Source organism: Mustela nigripes, chromosome 5 (genome assembly GCF_022355385.1).
Source record: "Mustela nigripes isolate SB6536 chromosome 5, MUSNIG.SB6536, whole genome shotgun sequence".
Taxonomy (NCBI): domain Eukaryota; kingdom Metazoa; phylum Chordata; class Mammalia; order Carnivora; family Mustelidae; genus Mustela; species Mustela nigripes.
In genome coordinates, this window is record NC_081561.1 from 97,462,390 (window position 1) to 97,483,938 (window position 21,549).

The window sequence follows — 21,549 nt, forward strand, 5'->3', positions numbered from 1 at the left end:
TCCCAGGACCCTGAGATCATGACCTGAGCCGAAGGCAGCGGCTTAACCCACTGAGCCACCCAGGCGCCCTAATTAGTTAATTTTTAAATTTCAGTGAACATATAGTGTAATATTAGTTTCTGAAGTAGAGTTCAGTGATTCATCACTTACATAAAACACCCAGTGCTTATCACAAGCCCTCTTTAATACCTATCTCCTGTCTAGCCCATCTCCCACCCACCTCCCTCCATCAATACTCAGTTTGTTTTCTATTGTTAAGAGTCTTTTGTGGTGGGTTGCCTGGTTGGCTCAATCAGCTAAGCATCTGCCTTCTGCTGGGGTTGTTGTCCTGGGGTCTTTGGATCGATCCCCATGTTGGGCTCCCTGTTCAGCAGGGAGTCTGTTTTTCCATCTCCCTCCTCTTCTTCCTCCCCTCATGATGTCTCTCTCTCAGATAAATAAAATCTTAAAAAAAAAAAAAAAAAAGTTTCCTGTGGTTTGGGGGCACCTGGCTGGCTCAGTTGATTAAGCATCCGATTTCAGATTTCATATCAGGTCATGATTTCAGGGTTGTGGGTGTGGAGCCTGCTTAAGATTCTTAAGATTCTTTCTCTTTCCTTCTGCCTCTATTACCCCTCTCATTCTCGCTCTTAAAAAAGAAAAAAAGTTTCTTTATGGTTTGTTTCCCTGTCCTTTTTTTTCTTTTCCCCTTTCCCATATGTTTATCTGTTTTCTTCTTTAATTCCACGGGAGTGAGTCATAGGGTTATTTATCTTTCTCTGACTTATTTGACGTAGCATAATACACTCTAGCTCTATCCATGTCATTGCAAATGGCCTCCAATTTATTTTTAAATGCATTTTGAAATTCTTGTTTATGTTTTCATTCTCTTAACACACACAGTGAGTATTAATTCGGGATGTAGTGGGATGTCTTCTGGATGTTAAAAATCTAGTTAGAAAATCACCTTTTAGGGGCGCTTGGGTGGCTCATTCAGTTAAGCGGCTGCCTTCGGCTCAGATCATGATCCCAGCATTCTGGGATCGAGCCCAACATCCCCCACATCGGGCTCCCTGCTCAACGGGGAACCTGCTTCCCCCTCTCCTCCAGCTAGTGCTCTCTATCACTATCTCTGTCTCTCACTCTTAAATAGATAAAATATTTTAAAATCACCTTTTAGACTACCAATAATAACTGATTGAGGCAAGATATCCAGTGGATTCTAAAGCCATTAGCAGAAAGGTTATTAGGGAACAGGATATTCATAAGCTTTCAAGTATCTCTCCACAGATTACTATTCAATTACTAAGAGAAAAGTATATCTTAACAGCGGAAAGACCTGGCACATTGTCTTTGCCAAGTGATTAAGTTTGTATCAGTAATGGGACAGCCTGACATCATATCCCTTCCAGTATGATGTAGTAGGAGGTACAAAACATCACCTGTATGCTGTATTAGATAGAAATGTTGTGGCCTGAATTTTACAATGAGGCAACACAAGTTCAAGATGTATATTTTGCAGAACCTAGCCTGGATTCTTCAAAGGTCATGTTATGAAGAACAGAAGAAGGCATATTTCTGGTCCTGACAGGGGTAGACAAAAGAGACAAATGTAACCTTGACAGAATCATGGATTGGAAAAGTTAAAACACAATAAAAGGGATGCTTGGGTGGTTCAGTCAGTTAAGCATCTGAATTTGGCTCAGGCCATGATCCCAGGGTCTGGGGATTGAGCCCCTTGTTGAGTTCCCTGCTCAATGGGGAGCCTGCTTCTCCCTCTCCTGCTCCTACTGCTTGTGCTCTGTATGTCAGTTAAATAAATAAAATCTTAAAGTAAAATAAAACACAATAAAGAACAATTTTGAATAACTGGGAAAGTTTGAATAAGAAGTGTATGTTGGATAGAGTTAATCTTGGTTTTCTTAGGTGTGGTAATGCTGTCTTGGTTGTGTAGGAGAATGTCATTCTTGGAAGATAGATGCTGAAGGATTTGGGGTTGGAATATCATGATGCCCTCTGCTTGTTTTATGCTGGTTTAACAAAGGGAGATGTGTATGTACATAGAGTAATGGGGAGTAGGTGTGGCAAAGTTTTAATAGTGAATCTAGGTAAGGAGTATTCAGGATTTTGTTGTAATATTCAGTCAACATCTCTTTGAAGTTCTAAGAAATAAACCGATAATGTAAGAAATGTTCTAAGTGCTTGAATAAAAAGGTGAAACTTGCCTTTCTGAAAGACAATTTGGCATGGAGGGGGGATACCTCATATTTAAGTACATGGTAGATGGTTTCTTTTTTTTTTGCCCTCTGTAGCCTCTCAAATAATGTGTCATTTAGGGTATTTGTAGCAAAATCTTCGTAAGTCTATGATTGGTACTAATTTATCTTATTTTTTAGTTTTGTTTAGATTTTATCAAGATACAGCTAGAAGGTAAGTTGTTTTATGTCTTTTTACTCACTAAAGCTTTATTTACAATAAAACACTTTGCAGGAATAAATATTAAATGATATTCATAGAGTTCATGAAGATGATTCATTATTACATATTTCTTAACAAAGGGCTTGTATTTTAATAGTGTAATTTTTATTTTGTAAAATCATAAAACCTGTGTTTAATTTTATAAGTATACTTCTTTAGAATCCTCTTCATTTGGAAAACATGTAGAAGCTTCTTTAAGATAGTTCTAAAGATTTTTCATTTCTCACGACTCAATATTTTTAGAGCGTAGCAAATATGTGGTTAACTTTAAATTTGTGTTTCCTTAGTTTCCTTCATTCATGATTTTAAGAATTGATTCCTTTTCTAATTTCATTTATTTTCCCCCAGAACCAGAAAATGAGCCTGTAGGGATTACTTTAAATACCTCTGATCTAACTAAATGTGAATGGTGTAATGTCCGAAAATTACCAGTTGTGTTTCTTCAGACAATACCAGCAGTTTATCAAAAGCTGAGCATGCAACTGCAAATGAATATGGAGGATAAAGTTTGGAATGATTCTAAGGGAACAAATAAATTAACAAGTAAGTTTTGTAGAACACCTTTTAATAATACAGTGCATTGTATAGCACAGTGTGAGTGTGCTTTAATAGATGCCTTAGATGTGTATTATCTACAGTCCTTACAGTGATCTTGTAAGAATAATTATGTATCTATATTTATATACATATAATATAATTACCATTTTATAAATGAGGGGAAAAGCCCACATAAAGTGGAATTTCTAAAGGTGAAACCCAGGTTTACCCATTCAGAAAGTTTTCAAAATGGGTTAAAACTCAAAAAAGGTTTGCATTCCTTATTTTAACACTGTAATCTGAGTAAAAATGAAAATTTTTAATGCACTGGTAGGAGTACTAAGTGTAAATCAACCATATAATTCTAGAATCCTTGAAACATCTTGAATAGGATGGCTCCTGTAATAAGTCTCCATCCTCTGCAATAATAGATGATGTTCTCCAAATTGCTTCCCTTCGCTTCTAATGTTTATGACATAGCATGACTAATTGTAAAGTAAATACTTTTCAGCAGTAATTGCTGCTTTAGCTTAATGATGAATAAATGGTAGCTGCAATACTCGGTACATTAGTGAACAATAGTTTTTTATTTGTTTGTTTATTTGTTTTCAGTTAAGTTCTCTAGAGCTATTAATAAACCTGGCAGTTTCTTATTTGTGTTTGACAAAAATGTTAATTGAAATATACTTAAAACTATATATGGATCTTATTAGATGAAGTGTATTAGTTACATCCATGAATAGATTTGTTCTTAAATTTGCTGCTAGGGTAATATATTCTGGTTCCTTTTTGTTAATAACTTTTAGGTGACATTGTTAGGTGACACTGTCACTGGTCTTTATTCGAGTATTTGTTACATAGCCACTGTATATCAAACAGTAATTTGAACATTTACACCAGATTTCTGGTGATACCCTTGGAAACAAGTAGTTGTTACTCTTTTTCTAATATTTATTTGCCCTTTCTTTTTCTTTTATACTTAAAGTTATATTGATTTCTTTTCAGATTTGGAAGAACAGTACATAATCTTAATTTTTCAAAATGGCCTTGATCCTCAGGCAAATATGGTATTTGAAAGTATCATTACTGACATTGGCATAAAGAATAATGTGTCCAATTTTTTTGCGAAAATTCCCTTTGAAGAAGCCAATAGCAGACTTGTTGCTTGTACAAGAACCTATGAAGAGAGCATCAAAGGAAGTTGTGTGCAAAAAGAAAACAAAATTAAAAATGTAATTATGTTTTTAAGTTTTTTAAATAATGGGTAGCTTTAAAGTGAAATATGTTTCATTATCATACTGCTCATTTTGGAGTTAGATCTTTTTAATTCCATTTCAGAATCATTTGCTTTTATATGTGATTTGTAAACTGTGTCAAAATATTAATGGCGGGTAGGTGACTTGTGACACATAGAGTACTTGGTATAAGTTTCAGAAGCAGTGTTAGTTCCTTTCCATACTGTATTCTTACCTTTTAATCTTTTCTTTCTCTCTCATCTTTTTTCTCCACCCCCCGCCCCCACTCTGAATATATACTGCTATATTCAAATTGATTGTTACTCTTAAATTTGGTAGTGGTTCCCAGTGATGCTGTTGACTTCAATACAGATAAAGGAATTTTGGTCCTTGATGTACATTTATACGTAACATGTGCATACATGGTTGACAAAGAATATAAGCCATTTGATTGTGACTGTCAACATATGTATCCATTTCTAGAATAACTAATCATATAGTGTGTAACTCTGAAGCCAAAAGCTGTGTACTCTTACAACAGAGAGTACAACATTAAATAAAACAAATTTGTCCCCTAACCCAGCAACTGAATTTTACTGACTTAATTTATTTAGAAGTACTTAAAATTTTTCATCCTGCCTAAAAATTGGAAATAGGGCTATCAAGCTGAGCAAGGTCTCACCAGAGAAGAGCTATTCACACAGTTAGTGGGTTAACGAAAAGAACAGAAGAAAGGGGAACCATTCCTCTTCTTTTGCAGAACTTGCCTCAAGAGGTTATTGATAAGGAAGAAAAGAGCAACTGAAGCCATAACACAGCTGTGATAGAATAAAATTTCAATGCAAGGTTCTTTCTTAAGGACTTCTTCATTCTGGGGAACTGAAGCTCATTGGACTATATTCCCTGAGCCTCTGCTCTCATACCCCATGGATTGCCTAATCATTGAACTTAGGAAGGGCTCCACTCCCAGAATCAGAAACCACTATATCTGTTCTTTGGATTTACAAATATAATTTCATCAGGATGATAGAGATCATAGACAAGATAGCAGTACACCATTGTTACAATAATTGGAAGAATATCACTGTTCTAGAAACTACACACACAAAGAATATAGGCCCTGGTTTTGCCTGTTTCTAATTTTTAATTGTTAAAAATCATATATACTTTTAAAATTCACATTTAAAATTTTTTTTAAACTGTATTCTTGCCTTGTGCTTGCTTTTTTATTGAAAAATTTCCCAGTTGATTTTGTAAACTGATAATTTCCTTTACCAGGTGTCCCTTGAATCTAAAATACAACTTAAAAACAAGCAAGAATTCCAGTTTTTTGATGATGATGAAGAAACTGGAGAGAATCATACCATCTTCATGGGCCCTGTAGAAAAGTGAGAGTATTGATTTATGTTTGTGATGCTCTTAAATTTGTTTTCTTTTTTATTACATTTCAATTACGTACACACACACACTTGCTCATTTGCTTGTGTTTTTTGTGTTTTGTTTTGTTTTGTTTTGTTTTGTTTTAACTTGTTTATTTTGTTACAGGTTGATAGTATATCCACCACCTCCAGCTAAGGGAGGTATCTCTGTTACTAATGAGGACCTGCACTGTCTAAGTGAAGGAGAATTTTTAAATGATGTTATTATAGACTTTTATTTGAAGTAAGTTAATTTTCTACCTTCTTTAAGCATATCTTTTAACATTCTGTAGTGTTTATCTTTGTTTTCTAGAATCAAAACTGTTTGGGTTTTGAATTCTATCACTGCAACTTATTGTGTGATGTTTGGGAAATTATTTAATGTCTCTTCCTGTGTTTTCTCATAAAAAAAGTGAGAAGAGTAGTAACATCTAAAAGGGTATGAGAATTAAATAATACATGTCAAGCATTAAGAAAACACTAGGCGCATGCAGCATGTTCGTAAATGCTAGCTTATTGTATTGTTTTTGTTATACTATTTTAGGCCTTTAAAAAATTGTTAGTACTGTAGGTAATAAACTATTGAGCAAGGACAAAAGTATGATTTTACTTGATATTTAGTGCCAGCTATGTACCACATACTGTGATAGAAATTTATGGTCTTATAGGGAACACAAATATGGGATTAAACATTGACAGAAGTATTAACGTGATATAGATGCAGCAGCAAAACAGTGCTTCATTCTCTTTGGGGGTTGGAAAATAGAAGGGACCAAGTTTCTTTCCTGGAAGAGCTTACATCATGACCCAGTATACACATGCATATACATGTATGTGCAGTGTGTTTATACATGTATAAATTTGTATGTGTTTACTGGTTTGTGATATAAAATGAGTGTGTATATGAAACAAAACAGAACTATCAGTGTATCCAGCACTTGCCAGTATTTTCTAGTTTATTCAAATGTATTTCATAAAACTTTTTTTTTTTTTTTTTTTTGAACTGGTTGTTGAAAGCTGCTGAATTGACTTCATAACCTACTAATGGTTGCAGCCAGCCATTTGGGGAAAAGAGTACATTGTTACAAAGAGTAAAAGGTTTTGATCAGAGATGTGGTATCATAATTGAGCTTTCCTTAAGATCATTCTTTTTTTTTTTTTTTTAAAGATTTTATTTATTTATTTGACAGAGAGAGAGCACAAGTAGACAGAGAGACAGGCAGAGAGAGAGAGAGAGAGAGAGGAAAGCAGGCTCTCCACTCAGCAGAGAGCACGATGCGGGACTCGATCCCAGGACCCTGAGATTATGACCTGAGCCGAAGGCAGCGGCTTAACCCACTGAGCCACCCAGGCGCCCCTCCTTAAGATCATTCTGACAAGAATTATTGTTGATGTCTAGATGAGGGATGATTTAAGGAAATTTAATTAAGGTGATACAAGAAGCCTGATTAAGGGACACTGGGTGGCTCAGCTGGTTCCAACTCTTGATTTCAGCACAAGTCTTGATCTCAGAGCTGTAAGTTCAAGCCCCACCTTGGACTCCATGCTGAGCATGGAGCCTACTTTTAAAAAAAAAAAAAAAAGTCTCATTAAGGCATTTTAATTAGAGTGGAAAGGAAATAAATGTTTTTTTTAAGAGGTAGAGTTGTTTAGCAACTGAGTGAATGGATAACAAGAAGGAGAGGAATGGTTGGCAGGTAACTCCTAGCTTTCTGACTGGTGAGACCTGCGAAATGATTTTGTCACTGAGTGTGAAGCAATGAACAAAAACAGAACAGGTTCGTTGGAGGAAGGGATGAGTTTGCTTTTAGATGGTTGTGATACAACAAAAGGGACAGTGCCAGTAAACAACTGAGTATATGGTTCTGGAGTTCATTTGAGTTCTGGCCTGGAGACATATAGAATTAGGAGGCTTTATTTTGCAAGTGGTAGTTTAATTAATAGAATGGGTAAAATTGCTTAGGTAGAAATACAGAATGAGAAAAAGAGCTATAAAGGACAGAATCTCGAGAGTTAGGGAAGAAAGAGATTCTCATGATTAAATTCTGAAGGATTTGAGAGGTAAGAAGAGAAATCCATAGTTGGCTATGCCATGAAATTGAAGGGAGTTGAAAGCTTTAAAGGAGGATACATTAAGTGGGTTCTGTACAGCAGAGGTTAGGGCAGATAAAGGCTCAGAATAACTTTAAGGTCCCAGGGACCCTGAACTAATACCAGTCAAATGTTGACCTGGACTTCTACCCTAGTCCCTGGGGGATAATGAGATACTCATTTCTCTCTGTCTAGCAGAGATGGTATCAGTGAAGGTCTAGTGGGGAGACTTCCATCCTTACTTGTAACACAGAGCCCCTCTGTCTCTCATAATAGTGGCCTAGTAGAGAACCTGAACTTCCATCCCCACTGGCAGTAATGAGGTGGAGCTCACTGTACCATAGAAGGTGGTGGTACCAGAGAAGCCTCTTAAAACATGAAAATTAAATAAGATCTAGAGTCCTGTAACTTACTCAAAATGTCCATCTTTCAATCTAAAATTACTTCTCTCACCAACAAGTAGATCTCAAATGGAATGAGAAAACATAATATAAATAGTCAACACCAAGACAGTACAGATATTAGAATTATTAGAATTAGAATTATGACAGATTTTTAAGCATCCATTATTAAAATTCAGAGAAAAATTGTGAACATACATGAAACTTACTTAAAATTGATATAAAGAAGAAAAAGTGGAAATTTTAGAACTAAAACTATAGTAACAAATAAAAGCTTCTATAAGCACAACAGAAAAATGGAGAGGACAGAGAATCAGTGATCTAGAAGATAGAACATATTACTAACTGCATCTTATTTATTTATGTATTTGAGGTGGGGAGGGTCAGGGAGAGAGGGAGAGGGATAGAGAGAATCTCAAGCGGACTCCCTGCTGAGCACAGAGCCCAAGGTGGAGCTCCTCCATGTCATGACCTGGAGATAATGCCCCGAGCCAAAATCAAAAGTAAGATGCTCAACTGACTGATCCACCCAGGTATCCCTAATTACATTCAATTTAAATGCACTATTTAATAAAAAAATTAAAATAAAAAGAATAAATGCACTATTTATGTCAGTTAGAAGACCAAGATCAGCTGTGCCTGGGTGGCTCAGTCGTTAAGTGTCTGCCTTTGGCTCAGGTCATGGGATTGATTCCTGCATTGGGCATCCTGCTCGGCGGGGAGCCTACGTCTCCCACTCCTCCTCTCCCTGTTTGTGTTCCCTCTCTCTCTCTATCAAATAAATAAATAAAATCTTTAAGAAAAAAAAAAAAAGGAAAAAGACCAAGATCAGCAGAGTAGTGGACTAATTAAACACTGTAGCCCAACTATGTCCTGTCTACAAAAAAGTAATTTCAACGATAACAATATATATAAGTTGAAAATAAAAGTCTGATAAAAGATATGAAGCAGATATTAAAGCAAGAGTTAACTATATTGTTATCAGAAAAATAAACTTAAAAACAACAATTACTGGGGCTAGAGAGCCACCAAGAAGACTTAGCAATCCTAAATGGGTATATACCAAACAACATAGCTACAAAATAGGTAGAGCTACAAAAATGAACCAATCTAAAAAGAGAAACAGACAAATCCACAATTACAGCTAGAGACTTCAGTTCCCCTCTCAACAACTGATAGAATAACCAAACAAAATCGGCAAGGTCAACATCATCAACCAACTTCACTTTGGGGGTAATATTATATTCTGTTTATGTTAATTATATCCCATTTTTAAAAAAGATTTTATTTATTCATTTGACAGACAGATCACAAGTAAGCAGAGAGGCAGGCAGAGAGAGAGAGAGAGAGAGAGAGAGAGAGGAAGCAGGCTCTCCGAGGAGCAGAGAGCCCGATGCAGGGCTCCATCCCAGGACCCTGGGATCATGAACTGAGCCAAAGGCAGAGGCTTTAACCCACTGAGCCACCCAGGTGCCCCAATTATATACCATTTTCAAAGGTATTATTTTTCCTTTTGAAGATTTGATAGTAATGGAATAGGTTTCAGTACATTATAAAATGTATCACTGATTTGCTAGCAAGAGAAACTGCCATAGGGGCGCCTGAGTGGCTCAGTCATTAAGCATCTGCCTTCAGCTCAGGTCATGATTCCAGGGTTCTGGGATCCAGCCCTGCATCGGACTCCCTGCTCAGCCTGCTTCTCCCTCTCTAACTTCCCCTGCTTATATTCCCTCTCTTGCTGTCTCTCTCTCCCTGCATCAAATACATAAAATCTTTTTTTTTTTTTTTTAAAGAGAAACTGCCATAGATTTCCATAGATTTTAAATGTTTAACTTTGCAGATGCTAGACTCTTCTGAAACCTAACACATACAAGAAAGAGTTAAAAAAAAAATGAGTTCAAAGTTCTTCATAGCTAAGACGAAAAATGTTATCTCCTACCTATGGCCAACAAGTGTATGAAAGAATTTTTGGTATTATTCATCAGGGAAATAAAAGTCAAACCCACAAAGAGTTTGGAGATATATATATAGATATATATCTATATATAGATATATCGGTGTATATATCTATATATAGATATATCGATATATCTATAGATATATCGGTATATCTATCTATATATATATATAGGTGTATATATCTATGTAGATACATATCTATATCGATCTATCTAGATCTAGATCTGTCTAGATAGATCTAGATCTAGATAGATCGATGTAGATATGTATCTACATAGATATCCCCATTTGGATAGCTACTATCCAAAAGAAGTAAGAAAAGAAAATAAGTGTTGCTAAAAAAGAAAAAAGAAGGAAAGAAAATAAGTGTTCTGAGAAAGTGGGTAAAATGGATTCTTTGTGCACTATTGATGGGAATGTAAAATGGTTTAGCTATTAAGGAAAAAAGTATAGTGGCTCCTCAAAAATTAGAAATAGAACTACCCTCTGATCCAGCAGTCCTACTTCTAGGTATATATCCAATAGAATTGAAAGTATGGTCTCAAAGAGATAATCACACACCACACACCCATGTTCATAGTAGCCAAGAGGTGGAAGCCACTCATATGCCCATTGATGGATGAATGGATAAACAAAATGTGGTATATAAATACAGTGGAATATTAATCAGTTTTAATAAGAAAGGAAATCTGTCACATGCCTCAGTATGAATGAATCTGGAAGACATTATGTAAAGTGAAATAAGCCAGTCACAAAAACAAGTACTATATGATCCCACTTATATTAGGTGTCTGAAATTATCATATTCATAGAAAAAGAAAATAAATGGTGGTCATCAAAAGCTGAGGGATGGGAGAAAAAGGAATTGTTTAATGAGTATGGAGTTTCTGTTTTGCAAGATAGAGTTCTGGAAATCTGTTTCACAACCATGTGAATATACTTAACACTATTGAACTCTACACATAAAAATGGTTAAGAGTGGCAGGCCCCTAGCTGGCTTAGCTGGTGGAGCATGCGACTCTTGATCTTGGGGTTATGGGTTTGAGCCCCACATTGGGTGTAGAGATTATCTAAAAAAATTTTTTTTTAAATGTTTAAGATTGGGAGTGCCTGGCTGGTACAGTCAGTGAAGCATGAGTCTTGGCCTCGGGGTTGTGGTCCGAGCCCCACTTTGGGTGTAGAGATTTAAAAATAAAATCTTTTTTTAAAATGGCTAAGATTGTAAATTTGATGTTATGCATTTTTATCATAATTTTTTAAAAATATTATTTCTTAATTCTAATGTAACTTCCTTAAGAAACCAAACATAAAGTCTTGAGTGTGCAGAACAGTACTGCTGTTGTTGGATGAAGTATTCTGTGAATGTCAGTTTAGTCAAGTTATTTGGCTGTTTGGCTCATCTTTGTCCTTACTGATTTCATGCCTGCTTGTTCTATCAGTTATTGATAGTTATGTATACTTGAGAAGGTTATATAGAAAAAGTATAACAAATATATATATGAAAATTTATATATGAATTCATATATGAAAATTTATAAAACAAACAAAAACCATATATATATATATATATATATATAGTGCACACAGGCACACACACTCACACTTGGATCTTGAAGTATGATAATGGGTTTGTCTTCTTTTCCTTTCAAATTCATTTTGCCTTATATATTTTGGATATTCTTAGGTGCATACAAGTTTATGTTTCTTGGAGAATCAGCCCTTTGTCATTTGTAATGTTCCTCTATATCCTTGATAATGTCTTGTTCTTAAGCCTCCTTTGTTCACAATGAATATAGTTACTATAGTTTTCTGTTGGTTTTTGTTTGCATGGTATGTATTTTTTATCCTTTTACTTTTAACTTAATTTTTTATATTTAAAATAGTTTTTGGAAAAAAAATAGTTTTTGGTTCTGAAAGCATATAATTGGATCTGAAAAATAAGTTGAATGCCTGTATTTTGTTTACATTGTAGCCTATTATATTTCATACTTATATCTTTATTTTTTACACTATGATAGAAATTTTATAGTATTTGTGTATACTCTTGAAAGTCTTTACATTTTCGGGAGGCCCCTTGATATTATAGTAGCACTTCAAATAAAACTACATTAAAGTTATATTATCTAAAAGTTCTGCTCTTCTGCAAATCAGTATTCCAAATGAAAAAGGAAACCTAACAAAATCCGTGGTTTTTTAAAAAATCTGCTTATAAGGTACCTGGATGGCTCAGTTGGTTGAGCATCAGCTCTTGATTTCTGCTCTGGTCATGATCTCAGGGTCCTGAGAGTGAGCCCCACATCAGACGCCTCACTCAGCACAGAATCTGTTCAGGAATTCCCTCTCTCTCTTTCTTCCCCCTACCTCCACTTGCACTTCAGTGCTTTCTCTTGCTCTAAAATAAAATAAATCTTTTTAAAAAATCTGTTTATATTATAAATATATTTTTATTATGTGTCTCATGACATGCTTAGAAGTTAATTTAAAAAGAAACTTTCTTCATAAACTTAACTATATTAAAATAACTAATTCAACTGTTACTAGAACTGTGTGTTATTTTCTAACTCTTCAAGTAGGAAACAAACTTTTTCACTGTGACTTTCTTAAATACAGTATTGTATTAGTTCAAGGTGTATAATGGTATAATGGTTCAGTGGTTCTATACATTATTCAGTGCTCATCAAGATAAAGGTACTCTTAATCCGTATTATCTAGCTCATCTATCTGCCTACCTACTTCTCTGGCAACCACCAGTTCTTAATATTTAATAGTAGAGGAGGGGGGTTGTCTCTTTTTCTCAAGGTTTGTCTTGTTTCTTAAATGCCACACGTGAATGAAATCATATGATATTTGTCTTTCTCTGACTTTCTTTACTTAGCAGGTACCCTCTAGGTCCATCCATGTTGTTGCAGATGGCAAGATCTCATTTTTTTTTTTAAGATTTTATTTATTTATTTGGCAGACAAGAGACCACAAGTAGGCAGAGAGGCAGGCAGAGAGAGAGGAGGAAGCAGGCTCCCTGCTGAGCAGAGAGCCCGAAGTGGGGCTCAATGCCAGCACCCTGGGATCATGACCTGAGCCAAAGGCAGAGGCTTTAACTCACTGAGCCACTCTGGAGCTCCAAGAGCTCATTCTTTTTGATGGCTGAGGAGCAATCCGTGTGTGTGTGTGTGTGTGTGTGTGTGTGTGTGTGTGTGTGTGTCTCTGTGTGTCTGTGTGTGTGTGTGTGTGTGTGTGTACACACACACACCACATTTTTATCCATTCACATATGACTGAACATTTGGATTGCTTCCCTGTCTTTGCTATTGTAGATAATGCTAGGATGAACATAGGGGTGCATATGTCTTTTCAATTGTTGTTTTCATTTTCTTTGGATAAATACCCAGTAGTGAAATTACTGGATTATAGAGTGTTCTGTTTTTAAGTTTTGAGGACCTCCTACTGTTTTTCCACAGTGTCTGCATCAACTTGCATTCTCACCAACAGTGCATGAAGGTTCCTTTTTCCTCCACATTTTTACCAGTACTTGTTGTTTCTTGTGTTTTTTTATTTTATCATTCTGACAGGTATTAAGTGATACCTTTTTGTGGTTTTGATATACATTTTCCCAATGATTAATGATGTTGAGCATCTTTTCATGTGTTTGTTGACCATCTGTATGTCCTCGGGAAAATGTCGCTTCATGTCTTCTGCCCATTAATTGATTTGGTTGGGGTTTTTGTTCTCTTTCTTTTTCATATTGAGTTGTATTAGTTCCTTATATATATTTTGGGTATTAACTGCTTATTGGATATATCATTTGCAGATACAGTATCTTCTCCCATTTAGTATGTTGCTTTTTTATTTTGTTGATGGTTTTCTTCACTGTGTAAAACCTTTTTATTTTGGTGTAGTCCCAGTAGTTTAATTTTGCTTTTGTTTTTCTTGCCTGTAGAGTCATATCTAGAAAAATGTTTCTCACTGACATCAGAGAAATTACTGCTTATGTTTTCTATTAGAATTTTTATGGTTTCAGATCTCATATTTAGATCTTTAATCTGTTTTGATTAAATCTGTTTAATTTGTTTAGATCTTTAATCTGTTTTATTTTTTTGTGTGTGGTATAAGAAAGTAGTCCATCCAGTTGTCCTAACATCATTTGCTGAAAAGATTCTTTTCCCCATCGTATATTCTTGCTTCCTTTATTGTAGATTAATTGACCATATATGTGTGGGTTTATTTCTGAACCCTCTATTCTGTTCCACTGATGTATGTGTTCATTTTTGTGCCAGTGCTATACTGTTTTGATTACTACCACTTTGTAGTATTTCTTGAATTTGAGATCGTATGACTCCAGCTTTGTTCTTCTTTCTCAAGATTGCTATTCTGGGTCTTTTGTAGTTCCATACAAATTTTAGTATTATTCTAATTATGTATTTTGATAAGGATTGTATTAAACCTGTAGATTGCTTTGGGTTGTATAGACATTCTAACACTATTGGTTCTCCCATTCGATGAGCGTGGAATATCTTTCCATTTGTTTGCATCATCTTCAGTTTCTTTCATCAGTGTTAACAGCTTTCAGAATATGCGTCTTTCATTCCTTTGGTTAAAGATATTCCTAGGTAATTTATTAATTTTTCTTTTTCTTTTTTTTTTTTTAAAGATTTTATTTATTTATTTGACAGAGATCACAGATAGGCAGAGAGGCAGGCAGAGACAGACAGAGGGGGAAGCAGACTCCCTGCGAGCAGAGAGCCTGATGTGGGGCTCGAACCCAGGACCCTGCGATCATGACCTGAGCTGAAGGCAAAGGCTTAACCCACTGAGCCATCCAGCTGCCCCTAATTTTTCTTTCTCCTACATAATTATTAGTGTATGAGCAACAGTTTTCTATAAATTAAATTCATTCCTGTGATTGTACTGAATTCATTTATCAGTTCTACTAGATTTTTGGTAGAGTCTTTTTTTTTTTTTCTTTTTTAGGGATGGAGGGAGAAAGGTTCAGAGGGAAGGAGAGAATCTTAGGTAGGCATCATGCCCAGTGCAGAGCCCGATGTGGGCTCAGTCTTGACCTGAGCCAAAATCAAGAGTTGGACACTCAACCAACTGAACCAATGAGGTGCCTCTTTATGGTGGAGTCTTTAGAGTTTTCTGTATATAGTATCCTGTCATCTTCAAATAGTGGAAGTTTTATTTCTTCCTTACTAATGTGGCTGCTTTTTAATTGTTTTCTTATCTGATTGCTGTGGGTAGGACTTCTAGTACTATATTAAATAAAAGTTTTGGGAGTGAACTTCTTTATTCTGTTCCTGATCTTAGAGGAAAAGTTCTGTTTTCATCATTGAATAGGATGTTAACAGGATTTTTCACATACGGCCTTTATTATGTTGAGGTATATTCCCTCTAAACTTTCTTTGTTAAGAGTTTTTATCATGAATGGATAATATACTTTATCCTGTGCTTTTTTTGCGCCTATTGACATGATCATCTGGTTTTTATCCTTTCCCTTGTTAATGTGATGTATCATGTTGATAGATTTGTGAATATTAAACTACCCTTGCATCCCAGGAATAAATTCAGATTGATCATTGTGAATGATTTTTTTTAAACCTGTCATTGGGTTTGGTTTGCAAACATTTTGTTGAGGACTTTTACATCTATGTTCCATAAAAGATATTGGCCTATAGTTCTCTCTCTCTCTCTTTTTTTTTTTTTGGTAGTGTTTTTATCTTGTTTTGGTAACAGGGTAATGGTGGCCTTGTGGAATAAATTTGAAAGCTTTACTTTCTCTTTTATTTTTTGGAATAGTTTGAGTAGAACAGTTACTAACTTTTCCTTAAAGTTTTAGAAGACTACATCAGTGAAACCATCTAGTCCTAGATGTTTGTTGGGAACTTTTTGATTATAGTTTTGTTCTTGGTAATCAGTCTGTTTTAATTTTCTTTTCTTTCTTGCTTCAGTTTTAGAGGGTTATATATTTCTAGGAGTTACCCATTTCTTCTAGGTTGTCCAATTTGTTGACATAATTTTTCATAATATTCTCTTACTATTCTCTATTTCTTTGGTGGTTGTTATTTATCTTTCATTTTTTATTTTATTTATTTGAGTCTTCAAGATCAGATCTTGCAAATCATAGTTTTACTTTCAAGCATTTCATTTGTCGAAAATAATCCAGTAGTTACCATTGCCTAGAATATGCAGTAAATTTTGCTAATAAAATCTCAGTTTTAAGAAAGGTTTGATGTTGACTAATCAGATATTTGATTACTGACTGTTTTTAGTATAAAGTAAACAGCTAAATTCATTATATTTGGATTTTTTTATAAAATAGATATTTGGTGCTTGAAAAACTGAAGAAAGAAGAAGCTGACCGAATTCATATATTCAGTTCTTTTTTCTATAAACGCCTTAATCAGAGAGAAAGAAGAAATCTTCATGAAACAACTAATCTATCGTAAGTCAAGCTCTGAAAATATTTAACAGTTGTAGTAACTCACTCAAGTTTAAGTTAATGAAAAAAGCACTTGTATTAAGGCAACATTTGTTAATTCTGTTGCCAATTAGCAAAATTAATAAAATTCATAATATTCTAAAACTTCAAGAATACCTGGGGCGCCTGGGTGGCTCAGTGGGTTAAGCCACTGCCTTCGGCTCAGGTCATGATCTCAGAGTCCTGGGATCGAGTCCCACATCGGGCTCTCTGCTCAGCAGGGAGCCTGCTTCCTCCTCTCTCTCTGCCTGCCTCTCTGCCTACTTGTGATCTCTCTCTGTCAAACAAATAAATAAAATCTTTAAAAAAAAAAAAAAAAAAAAAGAATACCTGGAATTCATAAAGGTTTTTGGTCCAGTATCTAAATCAGTAATCCCCAGATATGCCTGATAATTTAAAAAAAAAAATTACTTGGATACTTACTAAGTACAGATTGCTCTGTTTTACCCTAGATGTTCCATTCCTATTACTTAAGAGAGGAACCTATGAATCTGTACTTTTGATAACTTCTTTGGATAATACTGCTCCAACAAGTTAAGAAAATACTGTTCCGTGTATTAGCCTTCAGTTAGTTTGTTTATAATTCCTGTCCTTATAGTGATTGCATCCAGCCCTAATTTGCACCGATACTTGGTTAAAAGATGTATACAGAATGCCGTAAGGGCTATCAGTTGTCTTGAATTGATGGCTATTGTGGATAATATAAATAATATTTTCTACTGTTTCAATGATTACTAATTTTACATCTTAGAGTTGATGATAGTGATTGGTTTGACTATTGGTTCATAGTCTATTTTATTTCATCTTCTGTAATACTCATTTTTCATGCTCTCTTTTCCTCAGTCATTATAGGCCATGGTCTAATACATTTCTCAATATAGTTGTTAATATGTAGTAAGAAAAATAGTAGCACTGGTTCACCTAGTAAGTAGTAGCAGGAGTTAAAAATTCCTTCTTGCAGATTCAGTGATGGGCAGTTTCACACATTCCTAGCTCCATCTGAGATGTTCTTTTTTCTTTCCCTGACTTGTTAAATCATTTTATACACTGTTTTATTTGTTAACATCTTAGTCTGCATAATTTATAAATGGCTGCATATAAGCTGAAGCACTAGAAACATTTCAGGAAGTGATAGTTTATTTCTTGTCTTATAGAATACAGCAAAAGCGACATGGGAGAGTAAAAACATGGACGCGGCATGTAGATATTTTTGAGAAGGATTTTATTTTTGTACCCCTTAATGAAGCGTGAGTAATAACTTTATTTATGTAACTGTGAAGGCTATTTTTTGAAAATGTGTTTATGAGTTGAAGAATTCATTTTTAAACTTCTTTCTGAAATTTGTGTATGTAGCTATATTTATGCTGCAATTTTTATGAAATTACTGCAGTTTCTTAGTGAATCATGTAAGATGTTGAATTTTATAAATACTAGCAAGAAATCTTTCTAATTTTGTTTTACTCACCAATGTAGAATAACGTCATTTTTAAAAAGTGGTCTATCAAACATCCTAGAGAACAGATTTCTTTAGGCAGAATGATGACTAGGTCACATGGATTTTGAATCTTTGAAAACACCTTGGCTCTTAACCAAAAGAGAAAAAGATGGTCAAATGTATGTCATGTACTCAAATTTAAAACCATGCTGACTACTTTAAGCTATTTTCTAGGTAAATGGGAGTGCTTAAATATTTTGTTTTCCCACAGTGATTAGAGAGACAATGATGTGTAGGGTAGTAGTAGTATACAATTTAGACTTGAGAGATTTTATATTTCATTTTTCTGTTCTCCTATGCCTTCTGGCCAAAAACTCCAAGGAATACACCTTGGGTTTATTACTTGCATCAAGGGAGAAAACACACCACGGGCAACCATGAATCCTCTCAGTAAAAGTGTCTTTGAAAGCATCTGACCTTTGGTTTGGTCAGTGGGGGAAGATGTAAGGAAGCAATTGTTTGGGTAAAGAAGTAGCATTTACCCATTTAGCAAAAAGAAGGGAATATTTGTCTTTTTTTGTTGCATTGTGACCTTGTTTGTTTCTTCTTAGAAAAACTGAGAAATGTCCTTTCTTTGTCTCAGTTTATCACAGTTGCAGAGTAAGTTTGTCTGGGGTTGGTATTCTATAAGATTGTTTATGTCTAATAAGCCTATCTGTGCCAGGCTAGCTTCTGAATTTGCTCTTTTTTTTCCCCTTCTTACTGTGAAAAACAGAGTCACTCAATAGTATAATCAAATTCTGTTTATTTAAAAATCATATGTTAATTGGGGCGCCTGGGTGGCTCAGTGGGTTAAGCCGCTGCCTTCGGCTCGGGTCATGATCTCAGGGTCCTGGGATCGAGTACTGCATCAGGCTCTCAGCTCAGCAGGGAGCCTGCTTCCCTCTCCCTCTCTCTCTGCCTGCCTCTCTAACTACTTGTGATCTCTGTCAAATAAATAAATTTTTTTAAAAATCATATGTTAATCATAAGACCTGTGTTCTCTAATGAGCCTAGCCAAAGATAGGTAGGCTAGGTCAAAACACTGGTTATAGCTATAAAGCCCAACTTCTTCAGAGCTGTATATTTAAGTCAAACATAGTGTCACAATTTAAAACCAAGTTTAAAACTAATTCTTAATTTCTTGATTTCTTAATTTCATTTCTCAAAAATAAGGTGTCTTGACAGTAATTTGTCATAAAGAGTAACATATGAGCTGCCTGCTTAGGTGAAAGGGAAGATAAACAAAGAGAGCTCTTTTTCAGAAATGAAGTATAAAAATTTAAGGTACATACTGTAGCAATAGAGGCACATTTCTCTTAGTGCATCTTGAGGCTATGATAAATGCTTCTGGTTATCTTGGTGAAAGAAAGAGAATGAACAAAGATACAGAGTCAGTAAAGGATTCTGCAAAAGACCAATGCCCTTGGTAGATGGGGAAAAAAGCCTCCAAATTCTGAGGGCTCATTTTGCCTTGTTTTCTTTTTGAAGAGCTAAAGCCACAAATAGTTCTGTTTATTAATCATTTTAGATAGGCTGCTGTGTTTCTGCTGTTTTACTTTTGATTTTCTTGGTAGTGATAGTTTCTTAGACTTTAAAGTTTATAAGCTGTTTGTTAAAAATTAGTAAGGCAAAAATGTCAGCATTTAGATCCGATTTTAGCCTCTTCTCCCACTGGTGGTTTTAAGGTCAATGTGTAGCTGCTCTTAAAAGGGATCACATGGGGCGCCTGGATGGCTCAGTCATTAAGCGTCTGCCTTTGGCTCAGGGCATGATCCCGCGGGGTCCTAGGATTGAATCCTGCTGAGCCGGAAACCTACTTCTCCCTCTCCAGCTCCCCATGCTTGTGTATCCTATCTCACTGTCTCTGTCAAATAAATTTAAAATCTTTTTTTCATAAAAGCAAAACCCTGTCACTTAGTGGTTGAAAATAACCTCAGATGTAGCTGATTCAGGTTTCTCCTTTCAGCTAGGTAAAGAAAGAATTTTTCTTAGTTTTTAGGTATATAACAGAAAATTTATGCCTTATACATATTTGTCATAGCTAAGAAATATTAAAAACTGTGGTAGAACTTGTGTTGTACCTTCAGCTTGAGAACTATATTGTACCAAATTAATCAATTTTTAAAACATATGTTTTCACATTAACTTTTCTGACATTGAGCTGTGACTTACAGTTAGCCAAACTTGGAATAAAGTGAGAAAGATGGTATGTGGCTCTTTCTACTAACCTAGTCTGACCTAAGTCCATAGAACAGTGAGGGTTTATAAAGAACAGGAGTGAAGCATTCCTCCATCTGGCCTTTAATGTGCTGAGGATGAAGCCAGCCTCTGTCACCCTTGTATTCATGCTATCTGATGAAGAGATAATTAGTGTTTCTTCATATTACTTTGGAGGAATTTAACATTTTATAAAAGTGAAAATATAGAATAACTTGTTCATGTAAGGATAATACAGTTTTTCGCTCCTCAAACATCTGTTGAATACCCTATTATATGATAAACAGTGTACTCAGCCAATAAATTCTCTGACATCTATAGCCTGTTCATTGTATCTTAGCATATAGCACTGTCTAGGAAATAGTAAGCCCCTAATAAAATGCCTCATTAGATTAGTGAATATTGCGGCACCTGGGTGGCTCGGTTGTTAAGTGTCTGCCTTTGGACCCAAGTCACGATCCCAGTGTCCTGGGATCAAGCCCCATATTGGGCTCCCTGCTCAGTGGGAAGCCTGCTTCTCCCTCTCCAGCTCCCCTGTGCTTGTGCCCCCTCTCTCATTATCTCTGTCGTAAATACATAAAATCTTAAAAAAAAATTTAAATGAATATTAGCCAATGTTAGCTGTATAGCTTTTTACTCATGGCTTCTAACCTATTGTTAGAAACCGTGATACCTGAATTCAGCTAAATCAGGAGCACACACCTGATAGCTGGGACTCTAGTAATTCTGAGATTTTATAATAATGCTTAAAAAATAAGTACATTATTTCATTTTAATTATGTACATCTCAATAAGCATAAGATAAAGAGCTATTTAATATTTTCAACATCAAGTGATGCCTAACCTTATTCTTAATAAAAACAGATGTGGGGTAAAAGTTTTTAAGTTTTATGTGTGCAATATTTGGAAATGTTCAAAATTAGACAGCCTGTTTAGGCTTCTGAAAATAGTTTAATCTTGAGCTAGTTCCTATCCTTTGACATGAATAGGTCAAGGGAAATGGGAATGGTGAATTACAGTAATCTAATTTATATTTTCTTAAATCGCCTAAAAGTAAGAATGAATTTTTTCATTCAAAAAGCAATAAAAGGGGGTGCCTGGGTGGCTCAGTGGGTTAAAGCCTCTGCCTTCGGCTCAGGTCATGATCTCAGGGTCCTGGGATCGAGTCCTGCATCAGGCTCTCTGCTCAGTGGGGAGCCTGCTTCCTCCTCTTTCTCTGCCTGCCTCTCTGCCTACTTGTGATCTCTGTTTGTCAAATAAATAAATAAAATCTTTAAAAAAAAAG

General features: G+C 35.2%; 1 protein-coding gene across 7 annotated transcripts in view; it reads left to right on the forward strand.

The window, feature by feature from the left end:
- The window catches only part of SENP6 (SUMO specific peptidase 6), a 124,672-nt gene that overhangs the window by 86,367 nt on the left and 16,756 nt on the right, over positions 1-21,549 (forward strand). For all 7 annotated transcript variants that reach the window (XM_059400945.1, XM_059400948.1, XM_059400951.1 and 4 more), the window contains 7 exons: positions 2,376-2,409; positions 2,806-3,000; positions 4,000-4,226; positions 5,508-5,617; positions 5,775-5,891; positions 16,412-16,534; positions 17,725-17,817. In XM_059400945.1, the coding sequence (XP_059256928.1) occupies positions 2,376-2,409; positions 2,806-3,000; positions 4,000-4,226; positions 5,508-5,617; positions 5,775-5,891; positions 16,412-16,534; positions 17,725-17,817 (899 nt within the window). The remainder of the gene's footprint in view (positions 1-2,375; positions 2,410-2,805; positions 3,001-3,999; positions 4,227-5,507; positions 5,618-5,774; positions 5,892-16,411; positions 16,535-17,724; positions 17,818-21,549) is intronic.